At 44.0% G+C, this 26,520-nt stretch overlaps 1 protein-coding gene across 4 annotated transcripts in view; it reads right to left on the bottom strand.

The window, feature by feature from the left end:
• Window positions 1-3,019: 3,019 nt before the first annotated feature.
• The window catches only part of msrb3 (methionine sulfoxide reductase B3), a 115,100-nt gene continuing 91,599 nt past the window's right edge, over window positions 3,020-26,520 (bottom strand). For all 4 annotated transcript variants that reach the window (XM_070901609.1, XM_070901610.1, XM_070901607.1 and 1 more), the window contains 2 exons: window positions 6,284-6,381; window positions 3,020-3,870 (listed from right to left, as the gene is read on the bottom strand). In XM_070901609.1, the coding sequence (XP_070757710.1) occupies window positions 3,715-3,870; window positions 6,284-6,381 (254 nt within the window). In that variant the 3' untranslated portion in view covers window positions 3,020-3,714. The remainder of the gene's footprint in view (window positions 3,871-6,283; window positions 6,382-26,520) is intronic.

Below are 26,520 nucleotides of genomic sequence, written 5' to 3'. Positions count from 1 at the left end.
ATAGCACCTTCGACAGTGCAGCACTCTCTCAGCACTGCACTGGAGTGTCAGCCTAGATATTTGTGCTCAAGTCCCTGGAGTGGGGCTTGAACCCACAACCTTCCGACTCAGAGGCGAGGGTGCTACCCACTGAGCCACGGCTGACACTAAAAACTGTCTATAAAAAGGAGCTGGTAACTATTTTGAGGCTGTTAATGCCGACTTGGACCAGGTAAAAAAAAAAAAAAATCGGCTCTCATAAGTTACACTGGCCAAGAAATAGGTCTTGTGTCACGAAGTGGGCAACATGTCTGGAACGTGGGCCTGTGATGAAGACGTGAGACTCGCTCCAAATTGGCCCCATTTCCATAAAGCTGGCATGCTGTGGATGCCAAACAGGACGCCTTTGAAAAATCACTGAGTCCTTGTGGGTGGGATGCAAATGGGAGGATGGCGAGGGCGTGCTATGGAGTCAGGAGGAACACTCCACATTAAGGTAAGCAAAAGCATTAAAACCTACCTGTTCTTGGTGGGCCTCCAGTGTTCCCTTTAAGGACCATTGGTTAGGCTGGGGTAAACCCAGAAAAAACAAGTGGTGCATACGCAGTGTGGAGTCCTAAAACAGGTGTTAGGTCCTTGATTAGCATAATCAAGGACCTAACGCTTGCTTTGGGTGCACTTCCTAGAGCATCAGGCGCAGGAGATTGTGTCCGGAAATTGTTCCTCCCATGTGAATGTTGCGCCCAAAAGACAGGCAGACGAAGACAGTCACAAACATGATACTTGATTAATTTTAGTGCAACCAGAGTTTTAATAGAGTGTTTTGGTAGCATACTTCATCAGGTGGCACAAATGGGAGATTTGCGGTTCGTGTGAAAGATTTACGGTACTGTAGGTGAAAGTATATATGTGGAAAGCATGGGGAAGATGTAGTCAGTAATACAGTAGCCATATTTGCACATTAATAGAAGGTCCCCTGTATGAAAGCTTCCAAGTGGCATTGGTTTCTCTTCCACAGTATCTTCAGGCTGCTCCTGCTCCTCTTGTTGGTCGCTATGTTGTGCTTGAATTCCGTTCTCCTCACGGTTCCTCTACGACCTTCATGACGATGCTTCTTTGCAGGACAAAGGTTTACAGCATGCAGTACACTATTACAATCCTTAAAACCTTATCTATTACAGGGTGCCTCCAGATCTATCCAGGCAGTTGAAGTGCTGCTTCAAAATGTCAGTGGTGTGCTTAATAATGAGCCTAGTGGACACAGACACCTCATTGTATCTGTGTTCAACTGGTGTCTTCAGATACTGCTGCAGTGTCATGAGCCTTGGTTTCAGAGGATTGCTTTAATTCCGAGGAGCCACCCTGAGATTTGCCTTTTTAGATCAAGCATTGGTGGAATGGAGGACTGCCTTAAAATGAGGGCAACGTGACAACTGCCTGGAATGTAAGCACTAATTTGCTGATGGTTATAAATGAGCTGAACATTTAAAGAGTGGGTTCCCTTTTTATTCCTGTAGATTTTACCATTGTATGAGGGAACATGCAAGGCCATACAAATATAACATGTTACAGTACTCTTAGACCTGCAGGAATCCTGCCACTCTGTAAAATTGCACAAAAGCCTGTCGGTTGTCCACAGGGAAGGGGAATAAATTTCTTGCCGAAGGAAACATTCAGTCACTTGTTTTTTGTTTACATTTATGTACAGCTGCTAAGCTTATGTTCCTGTTATCCCCAGTAGCAGCCTGGAATGGTTAAGGGCACTTGGGATCTTGACAGGCCCTGGCAATGTCATACCTGTGAAGAGTTGGCTACAGATCAGTTTGCACCATGCAATGTCCCTTTTAAATTGATGCAACCCCAAGCACTGTTCCACTGACAAATGGAGGCATGCGGGCCTCTGAACCTACCTCTCTGCCCCAATATCTCCTTATGTGGTTTGGTGTTAAATTTTGTTTGATAATGTTTCTGTGAAGTGCTTTGGGATGTTTCACTACGTTGAATGCGCTATTTAAATATAAGTTGTTGTTGTTGTAGTAAAAGACAATTCCCATGGGATACTTATTATGCTAGTCTGGTGGTAGTGGACAAATGGCAATACTAAAATGTTGGGCCCAAACACTCCTGACAACCGAAATCATTCAAGAAAATAAACCGCCTCCCCCCCACCCCCCCACCCCCCCCAACCCAACCCCACCCAAACCACCTCCCCAAAATAGTGCAAAAAGATGGGCAGCTTTTCCTTTTGCTGCGCCTGGTGTATTGGATTGTCTGGGCGCAGGACATAGAGCGACGTTGAGCAGAGAAGAGCATCTGCCCGACTTTTCATTCATATCAATTATTTTGATTTATTTTTAATTTGATGTAAATATCTGGTCCATTTCAGCGAGTCTCAGAGTTCTGATTAATTGAAGAAATCTAGGAATATAAAGAAGAACACAGTTTTTGAAGAATATTTGGCAAAACTGTGGAATGTGTTTCATTACTTTTTTATGGAGGTGATCTATCAAACTGAGCTAATCTGATAATAATAAGCTATTACAAAGGTTGCTTTTCTAGACACTGATCCCTCACAGCATCCAGACTTCCAGGAGAATCATTAAACCACTTCAATGACAAATTCTTCACGAAAATCTTCAAAACCCTCTTAAATTCCATCACAAAAACGCCCATCCTCCCATATGCATGTCTATTGATTACATTTTATATACGCACAAGCACGTGTAAAGGGTGGAGATTTTGATGAGGTGAAGGTTGAATCCTTCTATAAACGTCTGCCTCTTCTCGATTAGATTTCAATCCCCTCAAATATTTTCCCAGGAATGAGTGTATGCAGGGAATCTCAGCATGCTCCACTGCTCTGACCCCTACTTCAGGAGACTGCTTGAGATAAAGTGCTGCAAGTACTATATACAAAATGCAGGCCATCAGCAATGGAACCAGGTATAGCGAGCTGCTCTTGACATACACCAGCTGTGAACCAACTGACCTGTGGTCAGCAAGCAAGCTTCACAACACAGACCCAGACATCAGGCCTATATTACTGAATGTTTTTTTTTTATTAAGAACATAAGAACATACGAAATAGAAGCAGGAGTCGGCCATTTGGCCCCTCGAGCCTGCTCCGCCATTCAATAAGATCATGGCTGATTAAGGCAGCAATATTCTTACAAACAAGTTTTGAGTAAAAGAAAAGGGAAAATGTGTGTGTGTGTATAAATATATGTGTCCACATCAACAAAATAATTTTAAGTGTGATACACAATATATAGACTTATAACATCCTGCAGCTTTCCTGATTTTCTCTGCTCAGGACAGTGTGACCTAAGCTTGAACTTTTCTTTCTCTTGCCATTGCATTTCATTGTCAGGCATTCCTGGCAGTCTCCAAATTACATTATGAGGAAACTGCTAATACCTTGCTTTTCCTGCCTGCCCTGTGCCATGCCATGCTGCTCTGGGAGAGTACAATGGATTTTCTATGCTACATGGTAGAACTCCCACAGTTTACAAACCCAACCGCATTGACTCACTCCATTACAATCTACATCCTGCGAGAAGAAAAGTTTACAAGGACACACTTATCCATTTTGAGTAAGTTCAGTGTATTGTACAGAAGAGTTTTTACTTGTGTGTTTAAATAACTTGTTACTTTATTACTTTAAATGCACAAAGATGTTTGTCCCTGGAGCAAGGGCTTGTGAAGTAATAACCCCATCCATCAGCCCTCTGTAGCCTAGAGTTCAGTCTTGCCAGATGGGGCAGGATCGTTGCCTTCATCAGTTGAGCTTTGGCCCGTGGGTATAAAGGATAATGAGGCAGAGTTTATACAATACCGTTTACCAGTTGGACGGGGCCCATCATCAAAGACATGTCCCAGATGTGCACCACACTGAAATAAAATAGCAAAAGTAATTGCTTTCTTGTAACAAAAAGGATATTTTAGATTGCTGTTATACTCAACATCATTCATCACAAGATACTAAACTCCAGATAACATCGAAATATTCCTTCCCATCTAACCTTTCACCCTTTTATAGCAGCTATTTCTGCACCGTGGTTACAAAGTATTCTTCCAGCAACTTGATAAAGGGTCGCAGATTCAAAACTATTAATTATGCTTCATTAAATCAACAAGGCTGCAAGCTTGACCATTTTGAATGATTTCAAGAAAAATTATTATTTTATACCTGTGGATATATACCAACTCTACAGGGATGTTCAGGACAAAACAACCTTTGAAACGACAACATACATCTGTCAGCAGACAGTGGAAACAATAAAAGTTTCGTTTTTAAAGTTTTCCGCTTTAGCCATTGCTTTTGTACACACATGGAGGCCTGTCAAACCATCACATGCACGCGACACGTTGAGATCAGACTGCATGCTGGTGACAGACAATGATACTGTGTTGTTAAAAAGGAGGGAGCCTGCGTTATGCCACTGTGGCCCTGTCAGTTGTGTGGACCGTCAGCTGCTTGCCAGGTTCAATCCTCCTGCTCCCAAGGAGACAAAGATCCCACTATTCCCCAGTATTTCTTTCCAGCTTTAAGATTCTAGGTTTAGATTGCAAATATTTATCTATTAAAATTGAAATCAAGGGTTACAATCACTGGATAATTTCAGTCAAATGTAATTATTGGATCCATTTATATTAAGTATATATGGTGAATAAATCACTTTTGAATTTTTGTGCAGTTTATTGGTGAATATAAGCTTGTGGTATAAACTTAATGGGCTGGATTTTCAGGTTTTTGCGAAAGTGGTAGTTTTACGCCAAAATTACCGTTTTCGCTGCGCTACTGTTTTTAGGCTGACTTTTCGGCCGTTAATCCTGCGGTAAAAATCGGCGTTGCATGAGGATTCACGGCGCAAACCGCAAATTTCGGCAACTTTAGTCCGGGACCGGTAGCGCTGCGAGAGGGAGGGTGTAAAAAAAAAACATTCACAAAACCCTTACCTACTAAATCGTTGAAAAAGAATTTAAAAATAAAAACTTTAACTTACCTTTTTTGTAGGTCTTCATACTTACCGCTGCTGGCAGGGCTGCACCGACACGTTCGACCTGTCGGTATTCTGGGCGCAGAGTACAGGTCCCGAGAGAGCCAAAAGTCAATTGCAAACGCAATTTGCACCGTTGCACCTCTCCCCGGCGGTACGTGGCAGCACCGCCACAGAGGGTCAACTCGCAGCAAAAAAACGGTCACAAAGTTGGCGAAAATCTAGCCCTATGGCTTTTTAAATTCCATTGCGGCTGTAGTATATATTTTGTTTATTCTTTTATCAATTTTCTCCATAATTTTCTCCCCTCCCTCCTTAGAACATTGATTTCTTGCTGGGGTACAATTCCATCAGTGCCAGTACAGGTGCGACGTCCAAAATCCGGAATTCCAGAATCCGTAATGTTCCGGAATCCGGACACCGGGCCGATCCGTTGCGGGGTCAGTTGGAAACCGGAAAATGTTCTGAAATCTGGACTCCCCCGGCCCGACCTCCCCCGGCACAACCTGTCCCAACCTACGCCCAACCCGACCTTCCCCCAGTCCGACTTCCGCCCGGCCTCCTCCAGCTCAACTTCCCCCAGCCCGACCGACCCCCCGCCCAACCACCCAACCCGGTCCGCCCAACCCCCCGACCTCCGGCGGTCCAACCAAGCCCCCCACCCCCACACCTTCCTTGGCCCAGGCAAAGACGTTCCGAAATCCAGAAATCCGGAATAGCCTCGGTCCCGAGGTTTCCGTACTTCGGACGTCACACCTGTACTTTGTCCGAGTGGTAATTGCGAACTTTGCAAAAAAGCATTTTGCTGGCTATCACGACATCACATCTGAGCCCAATCCTGTTCCCACATGCGTACTCCAAGCAGGAATCGTTAGGTAGCCATCAGGACAGATTGTTTTCCCTCCTTAAACCAGGGGCACTGAGGCCAATTCTGATTCCCCTACTACCGCCCTCATTGAGGCCAACTGAGCACAAACCAGGAATCCAACCTGGGACTTTCTTAATATGCATGGCTCCACTGCTGGATAAACTCCGAGAGTAATCAGGAGACATTGTTAGTATTCCTAACTAGTGACCCACATACACTGTGATTTGTACACAGTAGCATGTCTATTTCCTATTAAATGTGATTTGCAAATGGCAGTGTAAAGACCTCAATCGCTTTGCAAATGGGCTCCCAGCAAACCTCTCATCTATGCTGATCTCCTGGAAATCAATTTAAGTGACAGTGGTACTAAAGCAAAACTGTCCCGGATGAACACTAACAGGCGTGGTACATGAGCGACCGTAATTAATAAACTTACATTGCTGCAGCTCGTCTCAATCCTGTGCATACCATGGGAGAAGTCATCGACCTGTGTTATTGCTTCAGAATCTAGCACATTGTAGAAAGATGGCCAACCTGTATGGCAATAAATTAAAACATTATTAGTTGCTTGATCATACATGCACAGCCTTAATGCTGGTAAAAGCCTGCATTCCTGGAACAGGGTCGGCAGTTAAGTCCGTTAATGATAATAATGAACGTTGTATGAGGTTTCAGTCAAGAACTGGTTGGTAAAAGCACTAGACTGTGTCTTACAATTTTTTTTATAACATATTATACTAGGTAGATTCCACTGTAATCTTTTATCCATATTTCACCCACCACAATTTTCTCTCCTCTCTTGAATGGTTGGAAACGGGGGGAAAGTCAGCAGAGTGGCTACTCTGCCCACCTGTGGCGGTGTGAGGTCTGAACCAAATTTTGCTTCGGGCCTTATTTAGATGCCACTGGCTCGCATGTTGTGAGAGGACAGGAAATCGGCAGGTTGGGTCTTGCAGGGGGTGATCTGGAAACCTCGAATGGGGCAGCAGCGCTCCATCCCTTTGTACCTGAACTTTGCAAAATGGGTCCTAAAACGGACTCCGATTGGCATATTTAAGTAGCCTTACGTCGGTTTCCGATAGGCAGGCTGCTCGCTCATTTACAGGCCCATCTGAATATTGTATGTGGCAGGCGTTGGGAGTCAAAGGGGCAGCTGAGCTGAGCTGAGACCCACCACCCTCTGATTTTCAACTGTAATCAGGTGCAAAATAGGTGGGCATGAGATAAGATTTCCCTCCCACTGAGTCTTGCTGATTTCTCGTTTCCTCCAGCATCTCACTCAAGTGGCCATTGTTAACTTGCAAGCTTAGACAGAGAGTGACAGCAGGCTATTCAATCATGGATAGCATCATACCCAAGCCCAATTCTGTCCTCACCTGATATCCACACAAATACAGACTTTCCAGCAGGGGGTCAGTGAATAGCGATCAGGAGAACACCCCGGCTAGTTTAAGTGTACTGAAGCCAATTGCATCACCCTAGCTGCACCTCCATCCAAGGTCAGCTTACTCAGCACAAACTGAGAATTGAACCTTGGATCTTCTAGTCTGTGCAGCCTCATACTGCATCAGGCAATGCAATTACTTACTAAGCAATTGGAGAAGTTCTGCAGTAGTGTTTTAAGAAGCTTTCTGTTCACTGTTTCAGCATAAAGCATAGTTTATTATGGCCATGCCGGATTACCGTGACTCCTCCTATGAACAAAGTGCTTTCTGACATATCTTTTTGTAACACAGATTCAGTGCCCAAGTATGTATTTATAATTATCTAACAGGCTTATACCAATAGACTCATTCAGAGGTACAGTAGCATAGTGGTTATGTTACTGGACTAGTAAGCTACAGGCTTGGACTAATGATCCTGAGCCGTAAGTTCAAATCCCACCATGGCAGCTGGGAATTTAAATTCAGTTAATTAAATAAATCTGACCATGAAATTACCGGATTGTTGTAAAAACCCATCTAGTTCAGTGCCCTTTAGGGAAGGAAACCTGCCGTCCTTACCCGGTCTGGCCTACATGTGACTCCAGACCCACAGCAATGTGGTTGACACTTAACTGCCCTCTGAAATGGCCTAGCAAACCACTCAGTTGTATAAGGCAGCTCACCACTACCTTCTCAAGGGCAATTAGGGATGGGCATAAAATGCTGGTCTTGCCAGTGACGACCACATCCAAAGACTAAATAAAAGGCCCATTCTCTATGCCCAACCCCTCAGGTGAGTGTACAGTGGTCAGATAGACTGAAATGTTAGTTACTGTGAAAGGCATTGCTGGCCATTTAATGCTCATACTACCGGAGATTCATGCATTTATGCGTACAGCATACTTACTATTCTGAAATACAAAGAAGCAAAAAGTTAACATTTACATGAGAAGTGGAACTAAACTATTCACAGAACCACATCAAGCATGAGACTAAGTTCAGAAAACACCTCTTACTTGCTGGACATTGATTTCAGAACTCCTGACCTCATTACGTCATGATGTGATGGAACCCTCTAACTGGTTGGTCTGCGTACAAACTCGGGGTAACTAAAGTTACATTACAGTCAGGCTGCAAAACCACTTACTGGAAGAGGGTTTCATTCCTCAGGGTACAATGCACTCAGGCATCAGGAGGCCATCTAACCTCCAAGTTATATTTCTGTTTTTGTATTGGTACTGCTTCAAGCTGATCCATCAGTAGTAGTACAACAACATCATCAGAAAATTAGAAATTCTAATTATTTATAATGCAAGTTCAATTTTACTTGGTAAATTGAAGCAAATACTTTCAATTGCAATGCTGCAAAGAGAATTATTAGGTCATTTCTTCCACGCTTCAAGGATTAAGATGGATTGTAAAAATGTTGACCGAGAAAACAATAATTTAGTAAAGAGGATGGCCACAGTGAAGGTTATCTCTGTAATCTCAAGGTAGAAAATTTGTTTAAAAATAACAATCATTCTTGAAAAGTGCTTTGCAAACTTTTTTTTAAAAAAAGCAAAGGATGTTTGTAGCCCATTTAAAAAAATTAATATTTATCCTTGCATCTTGAAATTTTCATCTTTGAAAATAACACGTGTCCATTCTGGATCTTCTCCATCCTCCCCAGTGATGAAGACACTGTTTTTTTTACATTTTAGATACCATATTTTGGTAAGCATTTAAATTGTAGGACTAATATACGGCAGAAACTGCAGACATTAAAATCGTGTTCTTGGCTGTAATATGTTCGACTGATGACATCATCCAGTGCAGCAGGACAGTGCAGTAAAGTTCAACAAATATAATTTCTATTCAGGATTTTAGCTGCTGTACGAATCACAGAATAGTACAGCACAGGAGGCCATTCGGCCCATCATGCCTGTGCCGGCTCTTTGAAAGAGCTAACCATTTAGTCCCAATCCCCTGCTCTTTTCCCATGCCCCTGTAAATTTTTCTTCAAGTATTTATCAAATTCCTTTTTGAAAATTATTATTGAATCTGCTTCCACCACCCCCTCAGGCACTGCATTCCAGATCCTAACAACTCGCTGTACAAAAATGTTTTTCCTGTCACTTCTGGTTCGTTTGCCAATTACTTTAAATCTGTGTCCTCTGGTTACCGACCCTCCTGCCAGTGGAAACAGTTTCTCCCCATATACTCCATCAAAATCCTTAATGATTTTAACACCTCGATCAAATCTGCCCTTAACCTTCTCTGCTCTAAGGAGAACAACCCCAGCTTCTCTAGTCTCTCCATGTAACTGAAATACTTCATCCCTGGTACCATTTTAGCAAATCACCTCTGTACCCTTTCTAAGACCATGACATTTTCCCTAAAGTGTGGTGTCCAGAATTGGTCACAATACCCTAACCCTTACCTTCCCCTTTTTAAAAAAAAAACCAAATCCATTTCTCATCATAACTCTGCTACTTTTTTTTTTAAAAGTTCATAAAGGTATGAAAAATTAAGCCTTTTAAACCCTTTTAAATACTTATATCCAAAAACAGTTTCTTAATAAAGCACGGCAATGCAACACTACCAGCTTTCTATTTTCAGTCATTACATAAGAATATAAGAAATAGGAACAGGAGTAGGCCATATGGCCCCTCGAGCCTGCTCCGCCATTCAATAAGATCATGGCTGATCTGATCATGGACTCAGCTCCGCTTCCGCGCCTACTCCCCATAACCTCTTACCCCTTTATCGTTTAAGAAACTGTCTATTTCTGTCTTAAGTTTATACAATGTCCCAGCTTCCACAGCTCTCTGAGGCAGCGAATTCCACAGATTTTCACAAATTTCTCCTCATCTCTGTTTTAAATGGGCGACCCCTTATTCTAAGATCGTGCCCTCTAGTTCTAATCTCCCCTATCAGTGGAAACATCCTCTCTGCATCCACCTTGTCAAGCCCCCTCATAATCTTATACGTTTCGATAAGATCACCTCTCATTCTTCTGAATTCCAATGAGTAGAGGTCCAACCTACTCAACCTTTCCTCATAAGTCAACCTCCTCATCCCCAGAATCAACCTAGTGAACCTTCTCTGAACTGTCTCCAAAGTAAGTATATCCTTTCATAAATATGGAAACCAAAACTGCACGCAGTATTCCAGGTGTGGCCTCACCAATATCTTACATAGCTGTAGTAAGACTTGCCTGCTTTTATACTCCATCCCCTTTGCAATAAAGGCCAAGATACCATTGGCCTTCCTGATCACTTGCTGTACCTGCATACTGTCCTTTTGTGTTTCATGCACAAGTACCCCCAGGTCCCGCTGTACTACGGCACTTTGCAATCTTTCTCCATTTAAATAATAACTTGCTCTTTGATTTTTTTCCTGCCAAAGTGCATGACCTCACACCTTCCAACATTATACTCCATCTGCCAAATTTTTGCCCACTCACTTAGCCTGTCTATGTCCTTTTGCAAATTTTTTGTGTCCTCCTCACACATTGCTTTTCCTCCCATCTTTGTATCATCGGCAAACTTGGCTACGTTACGTAGTAGAATGCTATGGGAATCCTGTAAAAGGACAGTTGATCATGGTGACATTAAAATAAAAAGAAACCAAGAATAACAGTATTTGTTATGATGGATGAACAGAAATGTCTCCATTCATTGTTCATTTGTACAATCTGTTCAATCTGGCAATAAATCATCTAAAGGTTAGGAGGAAAAAAATGCTGAATTTATTAAACAGTAAACAGGTTAGGACATGAACAGTGATCTCAAGTGGGGAGAGATTGGAGCAGAGATTATTTTAACCCTTACCCTGCTGAATAAACAGGAACTCCATATGGTTAGCATAACAAAGGCAGAATGCTTGAAGGGTTAAAACTATTGACATTTAGGTCTGCAGTTGAAACAATTAATTTTTTTTTATTTAAAAAAATAAGGTGTATTTAAATGTTCAATAACGAATTTGTCTGTTAAAAAGTTAAGGTGCAATTAGCTCACTGTTTGGATTTTTTATTGCTTGGCTGCTTCTGTAACAACTCAAGCAGCAATTGTTTGGCTTTCCTTCATCTACAAGTGTTTCACTTTGTTTTTATATTGTTAACAATCCTTATGAATATTCATAGTACTAACTTTGGTCAGTTAATAATAGTAGCTGTGTCTTTTACAATCCAGTGCCACCATTTGTCTTTCATCTGGCAATCCAAAACCTTCCATTACCGCTGTGCGCCACAAAGAGATACAAATCAGCAATAAGCATGTTCTGCCTTCAAAGACCCAGCTCAGTAATTGCCAATAAAGTTGCTGCTCTCCAACAACAAAAGCAGCTGAAATGATTGTGGTTCACCAAAACAGCCTCGTGACCTTTTAGCGTCTCATTATTTTATTTGGAACTCATTCTAACTGTGAAAACTAACACAAAACAAACATGTAATAATATTTAGTAAAGGTGCCAGTACTGGTCCTTTATAGGAAATCATCAATGAAATGGCTAATGTAATATCTATAATTGGTTTACCAATTACCTTCGTCAAGTGTTAAGAAGCATTTCGGCATTATGATAAAATCTAAATTATAACCACTTATGTACTCAGTACAACCCATTGAATATAGGATAATAGATAGCTGATTGACTTATAAAGCTGCAATTTAAATGGAGTCAATCAGTTTACCTCAAATGTTTATGAATGTCAGTAGAAGTACAGGTTAAATTAATCTTGTATTCCTTGCCAGTGATTTGTTTTGTATATTATATAACACATTATTTTCTTAGCATTATGTAGGATATTGGGGCGTTACACCTATTACTACTAGTTAGATACAGATTACCAGTTAGTTATTGTATTACTGTTGGTTATGGGGAGTGTTACCTGTATTACTATCAGTTATCGATGCAATTTCAGAGAGTTACTATTGGTTACTGGTAGAATCAAAGTTCCTAGCTTCTCTCCGGCAAATTGCTCCGCTGCCTTGGGTTTCCTTCCTTCACCTGTGTGTGGCCTACTGGTTCTCAGAAATTCTTGCACAACAATCGTTGGCACAAAACCACAAACAAAAATACTCAACTACCTTTATAAGGTAAATTTAACAACATCTGCAGACATCACATGATCATAATGTTAAGTGGTCAGAATGACACACGGTCAAATTTTCAGGAATGTCTCCAACTAGAGTTGACAATCCTATTGGCTACTGGTAAGGAGCTTCTAGAAATCCACACACTGGGAATTCCACTGTGGCTAGAAGAGGAGAAGGAGGAAAAGTTGTAGGAAGTGGCACACAAAACTGCACCAGCAGGGAGAGCAGCCAGAAGGAGGAGAGATTCAGGAATCCTTGCGCTTCGAGAGTTTTCGCCCAGGATATCACACCTGCAGTTCTCAGAGAAGCACTGCATAGGAGACTGTGCTGATCCAGGGAGGCAGTGATAGAGTTGAGTAACCTTCTGCAGGACCTGTAATCAACAGATAGAGCTAGCATTACCACTAGCTTTACCTGTAGCAGTCAAAATCTCTGCTGCCTCTGGCTCATTCTGGCCTGCAATAGGTGACATCAATAACATGAGTCAGTCTGCAGTCCATGCTTTCATTAGGCAGGTAACAGATGCCATATTTGCCAGACCAAATACATACATCACTTACCTCATGGACAACCAGAAACAGCAATCTAGGGCTGTGGCTTTGCAAAAATTGCCCAAGTCCAGGGCATCACTGACTGCGCACACATCACCTTACAGGTTCCTTCAGAGGACGATGGTGCATACATGAATCTCAAGGGCTTCCTGTGCGATGACCAGCAGCACTTCATACAGGTCTGTACCCACTATCGTGCCAGCTATCAATGCACCTTCATAGTGCAACAGTCTTCCATCCAACCCCCCAAATCTTTGACCTCACACATCGTCGGAGGCTGGCTGTTTTGGGTGATTGCATCAGAGGACCAGGAGCAGGCAATTCAGCTCCTTGAGCCTGTTCCACCACTCTATTAGATCATGGACGATGTGTACCTCCTCTTCTCCACATCCCTTACTTAAAAAAAATCTATTGATCTCAGTTTCCAAATTTCAATTCACTCATCATCCCTCATCTTTTGGGGAAGAGAGTTTCAGATTTTCCACTATCCTTCGCGTGAAAACGTGCTTCCTGATTTCACTCCTAACTAGCTTAGCTCTAATTTGAGGATTATGCTCCTGTTCTGATTCCCTCACCAAACGAAATAGGTTTCTCTGTCCCTACTCTGTCGAATCACTATCATTTAAACAGCTCGATTAGATCACCCTAAATCTTTTAATCTCAACAGAATACGAACCACGTTTATGCAACCTGTCTTTATAATTTAATACTATATCATAGTACAGGGTATCATTCAAACTACAACTTGGATTTTTATAGCACCTTTGACACAGCAAAACATCCCAAGGTGCTTTGGATGATGTGCTGTAAACGCGTGGAGACCTTGAGCATGATAAGGAAGAAGATACCGAGGACTTCAAAATTTGCCTGCGGCCACAGCTCTTCAACAGCAGTTCATTGAGGAGCACTTCACTTGAACAGTCTCTGCTCCTCTGCACTAACAGGCATGTCGAGCATCTCTCCTCGTCATTCCACCCTCCATTGAACTGCATCCATCTAAAGATCAGCATTGATATTATTGTCAACTAATATTGCAAGATCACCAGATACTCCCACAACACACACTAGACACAAATATTATGGAAACCATTTCTGATTTTCAAATTCCCCAAACAAATCATCACCCTAGTGAATGCCCCTGTTCTCTTAGTTAATCTAGTGCTCCTGTAAGGTGCTGCCCCAGTGCTGCAGCATGGGTAGTTGCTGTGGCTCAGTCATGGGCTCTTGAGATGGCTGTGGTCAGCGACCTTTAGGAGCTCAGACAAAGCCCGGCTGCAGATTGCAGCCTCTTGGCGTCTGCTAAGGCAGTCTGGCCCAGTGGGCTTGCTGCATCGGGCAGTGTACTGGCTGACGGAGTGGTGGTGACGTACTTGTGCTGTCCTCGTGAGAGAGGACAATCTGTGTGCCAGTCCCATTGGCCACTGCCATTCCCGTGGGGTTGCAGCACAGCACTCCCACCAATCTGCATGAGAGCTGTTGTGCATCTGTAAAGCATGCACGCCCATGTTCCGCCACCAGGGAGTGCATCCCCTGATGTCCCAAGGGATCCCAGCATCCCTTGGGAGCACTGTATATAAGCTGACCCCTAAGGCCTGTTCCTCACTCTGGAGTGACTTAATAAAGACTGAGGTCACTGTTACTTTAACCTCCCTGTGTGCAGTCACTTTTGTGTTAGGAAGACAACAACTGGCGACGAGTATACGAATCCAACGCAAAGATGCAAACTGGGCATCCTGGAGAAGTTCTCGGAGGGTGAGGACTGGGAAGCCTATGTCGAACGGCTAGACCAGTACTTTGTAGCCAACAAGCTGGACGGAGAAGGAAGCGCTGCAAAAAGGAGAGCGGTCCTCCTCACAGTCTGCGGGGCACCGACCTACAGTCTCATGAAGAATCTTCTGGCTCCGGTGAAACTCACAGATAAGTTATATGAGGAGCTGTGTACACTGGTTCGGGAGCAACTTAACCCGAGGGAGAGCGTGCTGATGGCGAGGTATCGGTTCTACACGTGCCAGTGATCTGAAGGTCAGGAAGTGGCGAGCTAAGTCGCCGAGCTAAGGCGACTTGCAGGTCAGTGAGTTTGATGGATACCTGAAGCAAATGCTCAGAGACTTTTTTGTACTGGGCATTGGCCACGAGACCAGCCTACGAAAACTTTTGACTGTAGAGACACCGACCCTCAGTAAGGCCATTGCGATAGCACAGGCGTTTATGTCCACCAGTGATAACACCAAACAAATCTCTCAGCACACAAGTGCTAGCAATGTTCATAAATTAACTGGAACTGTGTTTGCGAGCAGAAATGTACAGGGCAGAGACCACGAGTCTGCAACTGCCAGGTGACCCAGATGACTCAGAGTCCTCAACAAAGGATGAATGCAAGGCAATTCACACCTTGTTGGCATTGTGGAGGTTTCCATTCAGCCTATTCATGCCGCTTCAAAGGATATGTTTGCAAGAGCTGTGGAACAATGGGGCACCTCCAACGAGCTTGCAGACGAGCTGCAAGCTCTGCAAAACCTGCTAACCACCACGTGGCAGAGGAAGATCGGTCCATGGTGGATCAGAGCAATTTCGCGCCTGAGAGAGAGGAGGCAGATGCTGAAGTACACGGGGTGCAAACATTTTCAATGAAATGTCCACCTATAATGCTAAATGTAAAATTGAATGGCTTACCCGTAGCCATGGAACTGGACACTGGCGCTAGCTAATCCATCATGAGTAAAAAGATGTTTGAGAGACTGTGGTGCAACAAGGCACTCAGACCAGCCCTGAGCCCCATCCACACAAAACTGAGAATGCACACCAAAGAGCTTATCACTGTCCTGGGCAGCGCCATGGTCAAGGTCACCTACGAGGGCACGGTGCACAAACTGCCACTCTGGATTGTCCCAGGCAATGGCCCCACACTGCTTGGAAGGAGCTGGCTGGGCAAAATCCGCTGGAACTGGGATGACATCCAAGCACTATCACATGTCGATGAGGCCTCATGTACCCAGGTTCTTAACAAATTTCCTTCCCTTTTTGAGCCAGGCGTCGGAAACTTTTCCGGGGCGAAGGTGCGGATCCACTTGGTCCCAGAGGCATGACCCATTCACCACAAGGCGCGAGCGGTACCTCACATGATGAGGGAGAGAGTGGAAATCGAGCTGGACAGGCAGCAACGCGAGGGCATCATCTCCCCAGTGGAATTCAGCGAGTGGGCCAGCCCGATTGTTCCAGTACTCAAAAGTGATGGCACGGTCAGGATTTGCGGCGATTATAAAGTAACTATTAATCGTTTCTCGCTACAGGACCAATACCCGCTACCTAAGGCAGACGACCCATTAGCGACGCTGGCAGGAGGCAAGGTGTTCACCAAGCTCGACCTGACTTCAACCTACATGACGCAGCAGCTGGAGGAGTCTTCGAAGGGCCTCACCTGCATCAACACGCACAAGGGATTGTTCATCTACAACAGAAACGGTCGGCTGCAACGATCTTCCAGAGAAACATGGAGAGCCTACTCAAGTCGGTACCACGCATGGTGGTTTTTCAGGACGACATACTGGTCACGGGTCGGGACACCGTCGAGCATCTACAAAACCTGGAGGAGGTCCTCCAGCGACTGGATCGCGTTGGGCTGCGGCTGAAGAGGTCGAAATGCGTCTTCATGGCAACAGAAGGGGAGTTTTTGGGGAGAAAGATTGCGGAGGATGGCATTCGGCCCACAGACGCCAAGATAGAGGCTATCAGGAACGCGCCCAGGCCACAGAACATCACGGAGCTGCGGTCTTCCTGGGACTCAACTATTTTGGTAACTTCCTACCGGGGTTAAGCATCCTCTTAGAGCCCCTACATGTGTTATTGCATAAAGGTGAGAACTGGGTATGGGGAAAAAAAACAAGTAATTGCTTTTGAGAAAGCCAGAAACATTTTATGCTCCAACAAGCTGCTTGTATTGTACAACCTGTGTAAAAGACTTGTGCTAGCATGTGATGCATCGTCGTATGGAGTCGGGTGTGTATTACAACAAGCTAATGTTGCGGGGAAGTTGTAACCTGTTGCCTATGCCTCCAGGAGCTTGTCTAAGGCCGAGGGCCTACAGCATGATTGAGAAAGAGGCATTAGCGTGTGTGTTCGGGGTAAAGAAAATGCATCAGTACCTGTTTGGCCTCAAATTTGAGCTGGAAACCGATCACAAGCCCCTCATATCCCTGTTCGCTGAAAACAAGGGGATAAATACTAATGCCTCAGCCCGCATACAAAGGTTGGCACTCGCGCTATCAGCGTATAACTATACCATCCGCCACAGGCCAGGCACCGAGAACCGTGCAGATGCTCTCAGTCGGCTACCACTGTCCACTACGGGAGTGGAAATGGCGCAGCCTGCAAACTTGTTGATGGTGGCGCAGCCCCAGACTTGTTGATGGTCATGGAAGCGTTTGAAAATGATAAATCACCTGTCACGCCCCATCAGATTAGGACTTGGACCAGCCAAGATCCTCTGCTGTCCCGAGTAAAAAACTGTGTACTGCATGGGAGCTGGGCCAGCATCCCTGTTGAAATGCAAGAGCTAATCAAGCCATTCCAGCGGCGAAAGGGCGAGCTGTCCATTCAGGCAGACTGCCTGTTGTGGGGTAACCGCATAGAGCTACCCAAAAAGGGCAGGGAGACGTTAATCACACACCCGGGTATAGTAATGATGAAAGCGATAGCCAGATCCCACGTGTGGTGGCCCGGTATCGAGACTGACTTAGAGTCCTGTGTACAGCAATGCAGCATGTGCTCAGTTGAGCAACGCGCCCAGAGAGGCACCACTAAGTTTGTGGTCCTGGCCCTCCAGACCATGGTCGAGGATCCATGTCGACTATGCGGGCCCGTTTCTCGGTAAAATGTTCCTGGTGGTGGTGGATGCTTTTTCAAAATGGATTGAATGTGAAATAATGTCGGGAAGTACTGCAACCGCCACCATTGAAAGCCTGAGGGCCATGTTTGCCACCCACGGCCTGCCTGACATACTGGTCAGTGGCAACGAGCCATGTTTCACCAGTGCCGAATTTAAAGAATTCATGGCCCGCAATGGGATCAAACATGTCACCTCAGCCCCGTTTAAACCAGCCTCCAATGGGCAGGCAGAGCGGGCAGTACAAACCATCAGAACCTTAAACGAGTCACAGAAGGCTCACTCCAAACCCGCCTGTCCCGAGTACTGCTCAGCTACCGCACGAGACCCCACTCACTCGCAGGGGTGCCCCTGGCTGAGCTACTCATGAAAAGGACACTTAAAACCAGACTCTCGCTGGTTCATCCTAACCTGCATGATCAGGTAGAGAGCAGGCGGCAGCAACAAAATGTAAACGATGGTCGCGCCACTGTGTCACGGGAAATTGATCTGAATGACCCTGTGTATGTGCTAAACTATGGACATGGTCCCAAGTGGATCGCGGGCACGATGATAGCTAAAGAAGGGAATAGGGTCTTTGTAGTCAAACTAGACAATGGACAAATTTGCAGAAAGCACCTGGACCAAACAAGGCTGCAGTTCAGAGACTGCCCTGAACAACCCACAGCAGACACCACCTTTTTCGAGCCCACAACACACACCCAAAGGATCAACGACACCACGCCGGACCAGGAAATCGAACGCATCATGCCCAACAGCCCAGCAAGGCCAGGCTCACCTTGCAGGGCCAACAACATGCCAGCCCAGAGGGGGCACAGCCAACACACCAGAACAGACATTTGTACCAGGGAAAGAAAGGCTCCCGACCGCCTCACCTTGTAAATAGTTTTCACTTTGACTTTGGGGGAGGCGGGAGGTGGGGGAAGTGATGTTGCGTATCTGTAAAGCATGCGCTCCCATGTTCCGCCACCGGGGAGCGCATCCCCTAAAGTCCCAAGGGACCCCAGCATCCCTTGGGAGCACTGTATATAAGCCGGCCCCTAAGGCCTGTTCCTCACTCTGGAGTGTCTTATTAAAGACTGAGGTCACTGTTACTTTAACCTCCCTGTGTGCAGCCTCATCTGTGTTAGGAACACAAGAGCAGTCTGCAGATGGTCATGAGGTGACTGAAGCCTCTAACCAATCAGTCTTCCAGCTTGCATCTGATAGTAAGAAGGAAAGAGGTGTAGGAAAGAGGGGGAAGTCATTGAGAGAGCAGCTAGCTAGTGCTGAATGTGCAACTGGAAGCAGAAGAAAGTGCAGTGAAGTGTGCTGCTCTGATTGAAGAGAAGAGGCATGGAAAGCAGGGGAGGCATGGATTGATAGTGCTGGGGTTAAAGTATGGTGGGTCTTCGCTGTACAGAGAGCACGAGAGATCTGGTACCTTAGCAACTCTGGGGAGGTCATTGAATTTTTATAGCATGGCTGCCAGGTCCAGGGAGCTATACTGCATGCATTGACAATGGCAGCCCCCTCTCTCCACTGCTGCTGTGCAATATACCTGGGCACTTGACACCCATCACAGGGAAAGGAGATTTCTTTCCTCATGCTGACCTGCTCCACAAGCACCATATGAAAACCTGGGGGGCCCTGGCTGCAGTCATCTTCTCATCTGTGCTTTAAAAACCAGCTGCAAAGTTCATCTAGCAAAAAAGTGCACCTCACCTTTTAAGAGGGACAGGCTAATTCTAAATAGCAGTAGCCGCGCCTGAATTGCAAACTGCAGCCCCCCCTTCCCCGCCCCTGGGTGAGCTGTCTATCGGAAGCACAAACAGCACCGGCAGCGAGCCGTATTAATATGAAGTCCGACCACGAAAATAGTTTGGGCCTCCAGCCGACATGATCAGGTGGGCATAGTGGAGGGCCCACCCAGTCACACGTGGCACGTGAAAATTGTCCCCAGATTTATAAATGTTAAGAAAAACAAACTGCGACCAATTCTGCGTTTGAAACTCTGGAAATAGGTGTTTCTTTTCTTTCATGTTTAAACCTGTGAAGTATCAGTGCAGCAAACAATAGTCTGGATTAATAAAGCCTTGTTGCAGCTGATAATTGCATAAAACTCTGTCTTTTTTTTAGAAGCAGGAAGTCTCCCTTTTAATTCAATGTAGAACATTATTTATTCAATGCACCAGACACTTTAATGTTACAGGAAGCAAGTCTGCAAAATATTTCCTTTGAAACATCCCGTGTCAAACCTCTAAGGCCTACCACAGCATTGCTGCACCACATCAATAAATATGATAGCCTTAATGTTTTCAAAGTTTATTCAAATACAGTTCTATTAAATGGTTTCGGAGTTCCTATATTCTTTATCTTTGCCCATCTTTATTGCACTGCTGTTGCCAAGTTCACAAAGCGCCGGTATAATTTCCTTAGATATTTATATACACTACACTATTAGCTGCAAAACACATTGCTCAGTTAATTCACGGTTATATTTTATCTCAGCAAACCTGGGCATTTATTGCCAACAGATCCTGCACAAAGCAAGTTCATATGTGAAATGTACTGAGCACTTAAAAAAAAAAACAGTAGGCAATGGGTTTCTTTCCTCTTTGTTTTTTTCTTGACACAAACATAATAGCCCCAATTTTGCCCCCCTTGCCCAATGAGAATGGGGTGTGCTAGGGGTTAAAATCGGGGCAGTGTCTCATGCACAGGATCCAGACCACGTGCGCCACACCATTTTGATAGGTGCGGTTTGGGCAGCAGACGAGGGCTTCATTGACATTGAAACGTCGGGATCTGATGATGTCTCTCAGACCTCAACAACATGTTAACCACCGATGGTGGCCTCCTGCCACGCTCGACCCGCTCCTGCCCGCTGGCTCCAGGTCATTCACACAGAGTTCAGATGGGAGTCGGGCCTGAAAGATGTTCATGAGACCTGGGCCCCATGTCGACAAGCCAGACGTTCACTCAGCCAGCCCCACACTCACTTCTCGTTCAATGTTAGCAGGGCTACCGTATCATGGAACCACAACTCCTCGTACAATTGGTACACTCCTGCAGGGTAAATACTGCATGTGTGTTTATTTCTCTGTGTTTTTATTAGAATCTTTTACAGTTATTTTGCCCATTTGCTGCAATTACATACTTTGCTTCAAGATTCAAGAGAGCTTGCTAAGAAAGTCACAGATCCTATGAGCATTAAAAAGCAGAGTTACTGCCAGAATTTGTTTCTAAAGCCCTTGTTTTCACTACAGTATTTTTATTAAATATCACAGAGACAAGCTTCTCAATGGAGTAGAAGGTAAATTCACCAACCAGCTCATGAAGTCACAGAGAGCATGAAAGACCCATGTTTGATCCCAGGTTTGTGCTAAGTTAGCTGATCTCAGCCAGAGGGCAGTAAAGGCAATACAATTGGCCTCAGTGTACTGGAGCTTGTTGGGAGGGAAAATGAGCCAGGGACCCTACTGCTGAATGCTATTAGAAATTGCACATGGGTGGATGTCAGGACTTGACTCACTGTGGTGGCTGTCAAAGCTCACTGCCTTGGCTCACACGTGGCGATTAGCCTTTGACTACTCATCTTTGAGGTAACTCTGAGGTACCAAAGGTTTGCTGACACCCATGAACCGTACCTTAAGAATGAGTTGGCATCTTCAGAGAGGATGAGAGAAAACTCGTTTATTCTACAGTACTATCCCTTTTAGAGTCTGCTGAAACAGATCCACTCTTGGAGGGCAAGCTTAACCCTACATGCCCGGCAGAAACTTGGCGGGTGGACAGTTAAAATCGCGCAGGTTACTTACTGTCCCGGGGCCAACAGGAGATGATGGAATGAGATTTTAACCTGCTCCACTGAGCAGGTGGCAAGAACACCCATCCAAAGCCGGCGGGTCCTTTTTTTTTTTACACATGCACGTCAGCTTTTGATATCATTAAAATTGGAGCCTATGTTAAATTTTACCAAAGAGGTTACTGACCCCAAGGGAAGCTGTAAATTCCAATTCCTTTATATTATTTGAATCTTTTACAATACCAAGTCAAGATGAATACTGCCTCTTGTTGCACTTGATGCACTGAATCATAAGACAGTCACTTGGGTATTCCCAATTTATATTTGGTCAATTTAAGTCTCCTATAACATTACTGTGCACACATTACTGAGTATCAGTAATGGTGACCATAAACGACCAGATTGTCGTAAAGACCCGTCTGGTTCCCTAAAGTCCTTTAAGGAAGGAAATCTGCCACCCTTACCCAGTCTGGCCTATACGTGATTGACTCGTAACTGTCCTCTGAAATGGTCACCACCATCTTCTCAAGGGAAATTAGGGACGGGCAATAAATGCTGGTCCTGCCAGCGATGCCCAAATCCCGCAAATGGATTTAAAAAAACATATACCTTTCCTATCTCTTTGTAGAGCAGTTTGCTCTCGTTTTTATGTTGGTTTGTGGTCAGTAGCATGCCCGCTTTCAGCAGAATTAACTTTCTTTACTTCCCAGATGTCCCTGACCTTGAGGCTACACAACTACCTTTTATGTCCACATTGTCTTTTATGAAGTCTTGAATGTTAATATTCACTTCTTTTTCTATTATTTACCCATGTTTCTGATACATCCTGAGATCGATAGATTTTTGGAGTGTAGGGGAATCAAAGGATATGGAGATCGGGCGGGATAGTGGAGTTGAGGTCGATGATCAGCCATGGTCTTATTGAATGGTGGAGCAGGCTCGAGGGGCCACAGGGCCTACTCCTGCTCCTATTTCTTACGCTCTTATCGTAGTTGTCTACTGCCACAACAGTATCCAGTTCTGGTAACTTATTCCTAATGCTTCCAGCAATCATGTATATACATGTTAATACAAACCTACTTCTCTTCAAATCTCAGGATCTGCTTATTCCTGGTCTCCAGATCATGTATGCCTGTCTAGGTTTCTGTGCCTATGACAACATGATGACCACCTCCTCCCCCACGATCCGTCCCATCCTGAATCCTTTTTCCATCCTGCACTCACCCTACTATCTAATTTAAATGATTCCCGATAACGGCCTCAAAATTCTTTACAAGTCTCATTGTTCCGATTCAGTTTAGGTGTAAGCCTGTCTATCCTGCAACAGTTCTTTTTGTTCTGAATAGGTTTCCTATTACTTATAAAATGTCATATTTTTGCTTTCACACCATGTTTCTAGCCATTCATTAATGTCCTCAATGTTCTTGATGAATCCACAAACACCAGGAGTATTCCAGAGAGCATCACTTTACCTCCCTACTTTCAAGCTTTGAGGCAATTCTTATGCATGTACCTTTTAAGGCATTTGTGGGATTTCTCCCAATGTCATTTACCTGTACACGGATTACCACCATTAAATCACTGGGTAGGATACGGTTTCTGTAGGTTTTTCCCACAGAAATGCTCTGGATTTTACACAGCAAAACATCACTGCTGAAAATGTGTGGATATTTTTCAGAAGAGCGCAACATCATTTTAAGATGAGCAGTGTGTGGATTTTTCATGAGTTTGCAAATATGTCATCAATATGCTGAAGTCAAATCACAGGAAACACAATTATCCCATGGCCCATCAGGTTAGGTCAACCTCTGAAAGTGATACTATCATGTCCACAACTGTGACAGAAAGGCTACCTCTACCTTTTAATCTCTCCAGGCTGGAGGCAACAATTCAAACCAGCAATCATAAGCACCCACTGAGGGAGAGCTTTGAGAAAGTCAAGACTTGGCCAAGCACCAGTTTGTATCGAACTTTGGTTAGACCACAATTAGAGCACTGCGTATAGTCCTGGTCACCATATTATAAAAAGGATAGAGAGGCACTGGCGAGGGTGCAGAGAATTACAAGGATGATACCAGACATCCGAGGGGATACATATCAGGAAAGGATGAACAGGCTGGGTCTCTTTTCTCTTGAACAAAGAAGGCTGAGGGGTGACCTAATAGAGATCTTTAAAATTATGAAAGGTTTTGATAGAGTGGATACAGAGAAAATGTTTCCACTTGTGGGGAAGAGATAACTAGAGGCCATCAATATAAGATCGTCACCAAGAAATCCAATAGGGAATTCAGAAGAAACTTCTTTACCTAAAGAGTGGTGAGAATGTGGAACTCGCTACCACAGGGAGTGATTGAAGCGAATAGTATAGATGCATTTAAGGGGAGGCTAGACAAGCATATGAGGGAGAAGGGAATAGAGGGTTTAGATGCTGATAGATTTAGATGAGGAAAGATGGGAGGAGGCTCGAGTGGAGCATAAACGTCGGCATGGACTGGTTGGGCCGAATGACCTGTTTCTGTGCCGTATATCCTATGTAATCCTATATATAGTCAAAGCAAGGGTTTTGGCACAAAAGTAATTTTCCTTTTTAAAATGACTGGAAATACAAGTTGACTGGAGAGGAGAAACTGGTTTGGGATTGACCGGTTACAGATTCCTAGCCTGCGCACCAAGGATCATTTTGGAACAACCTACTTCCGTCTTGGTTAAGATCTGCTCACTTAGCTCAACAGCCAATCAGAAGATGTGTCACAAAATTCAAAGTGGGATGAAATCTCTGTCTAAGCAGTGGCAGCATTTAGCACCTTTTCCAGTGGTACTTAATGGTCATCTCCAAGGAGCGAGGGATGGACAAGCTGAACTGAGCCTGAATTGGTAAAGTGAGATTGATTGTTTACAGGTTGAATTGAGTCAGCAGCAGTGCGTGCACCCAATCACTCAGAACATTTTAGTCCAAGTGTCTTCAACATTTCATTTATTATTGGAAGCCAAAAAGACTGAGGGAGTGAAATTGGTCTTTTCCGGTAACACAAAACAGCGCTAGTGAATTAACAAACCATTTTACACCACGCCCGATATTCTTTTCCATTGACTTTGAACACTGTGTAAAACAATCTGCCGATTCACTATTGCCTATTTTATGCTGCTGGCGAAAACTGACATCACCCTCTGAATTTTTTCTATTTCTATCTCTTTTCCTATTCTTTTTCCTTCAAGTTATTGGTTAACGTTCTTCATTTATGCAGTTGGTTTCGAGTCTGTAGCTTAACTGTGATGGGGAAGCTGGAGACTTATTCCAATGTGATTGGGATTTGGTACAGGTCACCTTGCCAATGCTAACTACCTAGTCTTGCATATGAAGCCTCACTCTTTATTATGGCACGAGAGAGAGACAAGCACTCCAGAAACTGTCTCTGATCATTCTCCACATCATTATGTACATACACTAGCCTTTGCCAACAAGGTTCATTGTATTGTGATAAGGAACAGGAACCCTGGACAATTTCCCCTTTCCTAGCCTGGGCACCAAGGGTAATTTTGGAACACCCTACTTCCATATTGGTTTGGATCAGCTAACTTAGCTCAAATCAGAAATGAAACCTGGGAGATTGGCTACAAGTTTTTGGCATATGGTTCCACGGGCACTGGTTGTCTTGCAGTAACTTTCCAAATGGGCATTATTTATTAGTGAGCTTTGACTGAGAGTGTCACAGGGATAATTATCCATGGGAGGGATTCCATAGTTGAGCCAATCCTGTCCTCACTCAGCACTGATGTACGTGCATTTGTAGTGGGGTCACTGGATAACAATTTGCCATGGGAATCTTACCTTATTTTTCATTCCCTAATTCAAGTGCCCTGGTTAAGATCAACTAACTCAGCGCAGAGCTGGAACTGAATCTGGGCTACTCAAGTCAGCTATTCATTAGATAAACTTGCTGAGCTATTGGAAGAGCCAACAAATCTCTGTCCATCTTAAAACTATTGCAATCCACACTGGCAATCCTTAATAACACAAACAGAGGAAAAGTTTAATTCCTAGATTTTTATCTACAAAGGTGAAAACCAGTCAATAATTCACTGGAATCCTGTCCTGGATTTCAGCGCCACAACCACAATCAAAACAATCAATAAATCATTCAACACAGTAACTATGGATGGCACCAAAGCGCAGTGATTTAAAAAGCACATGCTAGTTTATCAAACTCCAAACATATGCGTAAATAATAATTCTCATCAAAGTGAAATCTACCACACTAAACTCTCCCATTCTCTTAAGTGCTTTTCTGTGAGCTTTACAAAATGTTGCAGTGCACTAAAGGAATAATTAAAAGCAACCAGCCAGACTTCCTACAAGTTGTCACTGTTTTAATACACATTACGTAACACTTAATAAAAAGAATAACCGAATAAATTTAAAATCTTTACAATCTGCCAAGGTTCAATTTGAACCAGGATCACAAAATGTCTGGCATTCCACTGTATCCCAAACTTCACCCCAAAAAGATATCCAATGGCATTTTGTTATTAATTGCTAAATGGTCCAATATACCAGTAACTCTATCTCCCTTTCCTCTTCTCTGGGTGAGTGATGAAAACCTGATGGATTAGGCCTTCAAGCAAATCACCACGGAACACAAAGAATCAAAGAAAGAAACACAAACATATATAGATATAGACAAATGTTGCTTAATCTACAGATGTTGTACGCAGTATCCATAAAGAGAACTGTAATTATGAAAAGAAAGAAGGAAATATTTTTAAAATTTTCAGAAAAAGTCACTACAGCCAGTTTTCAAAAAGGGATCAATTTTCTTGAAAAGCAGGAGTCAATAAGTGACCCAGCTATTACGTGCAGACCACAAGAACATGGTCATTTAGAAGTAACTGCTTCAAGGATTCCAGCTAAAACTACAAAGACATGAAATTCCAGTCAGACACAGGAAATTCT

Source organism: Pristiophorus japonicus, chromosome 15 (assembly GCF_044704955.1).
Source record: "Pristiophorus japonicus isolate sPriJap1 chromosome 15, sPriJap1.hap1, whole genome shotgun sequence".
NCBI lineage: Eukaryota > Metazoa > Chordata > Chondrichthyes > Pristiophoridae > Pristiophorus > Pristiophorus japonicus.
This window is presented reverse-complemented; position numbering and strand designations above follow the sequence as displayed.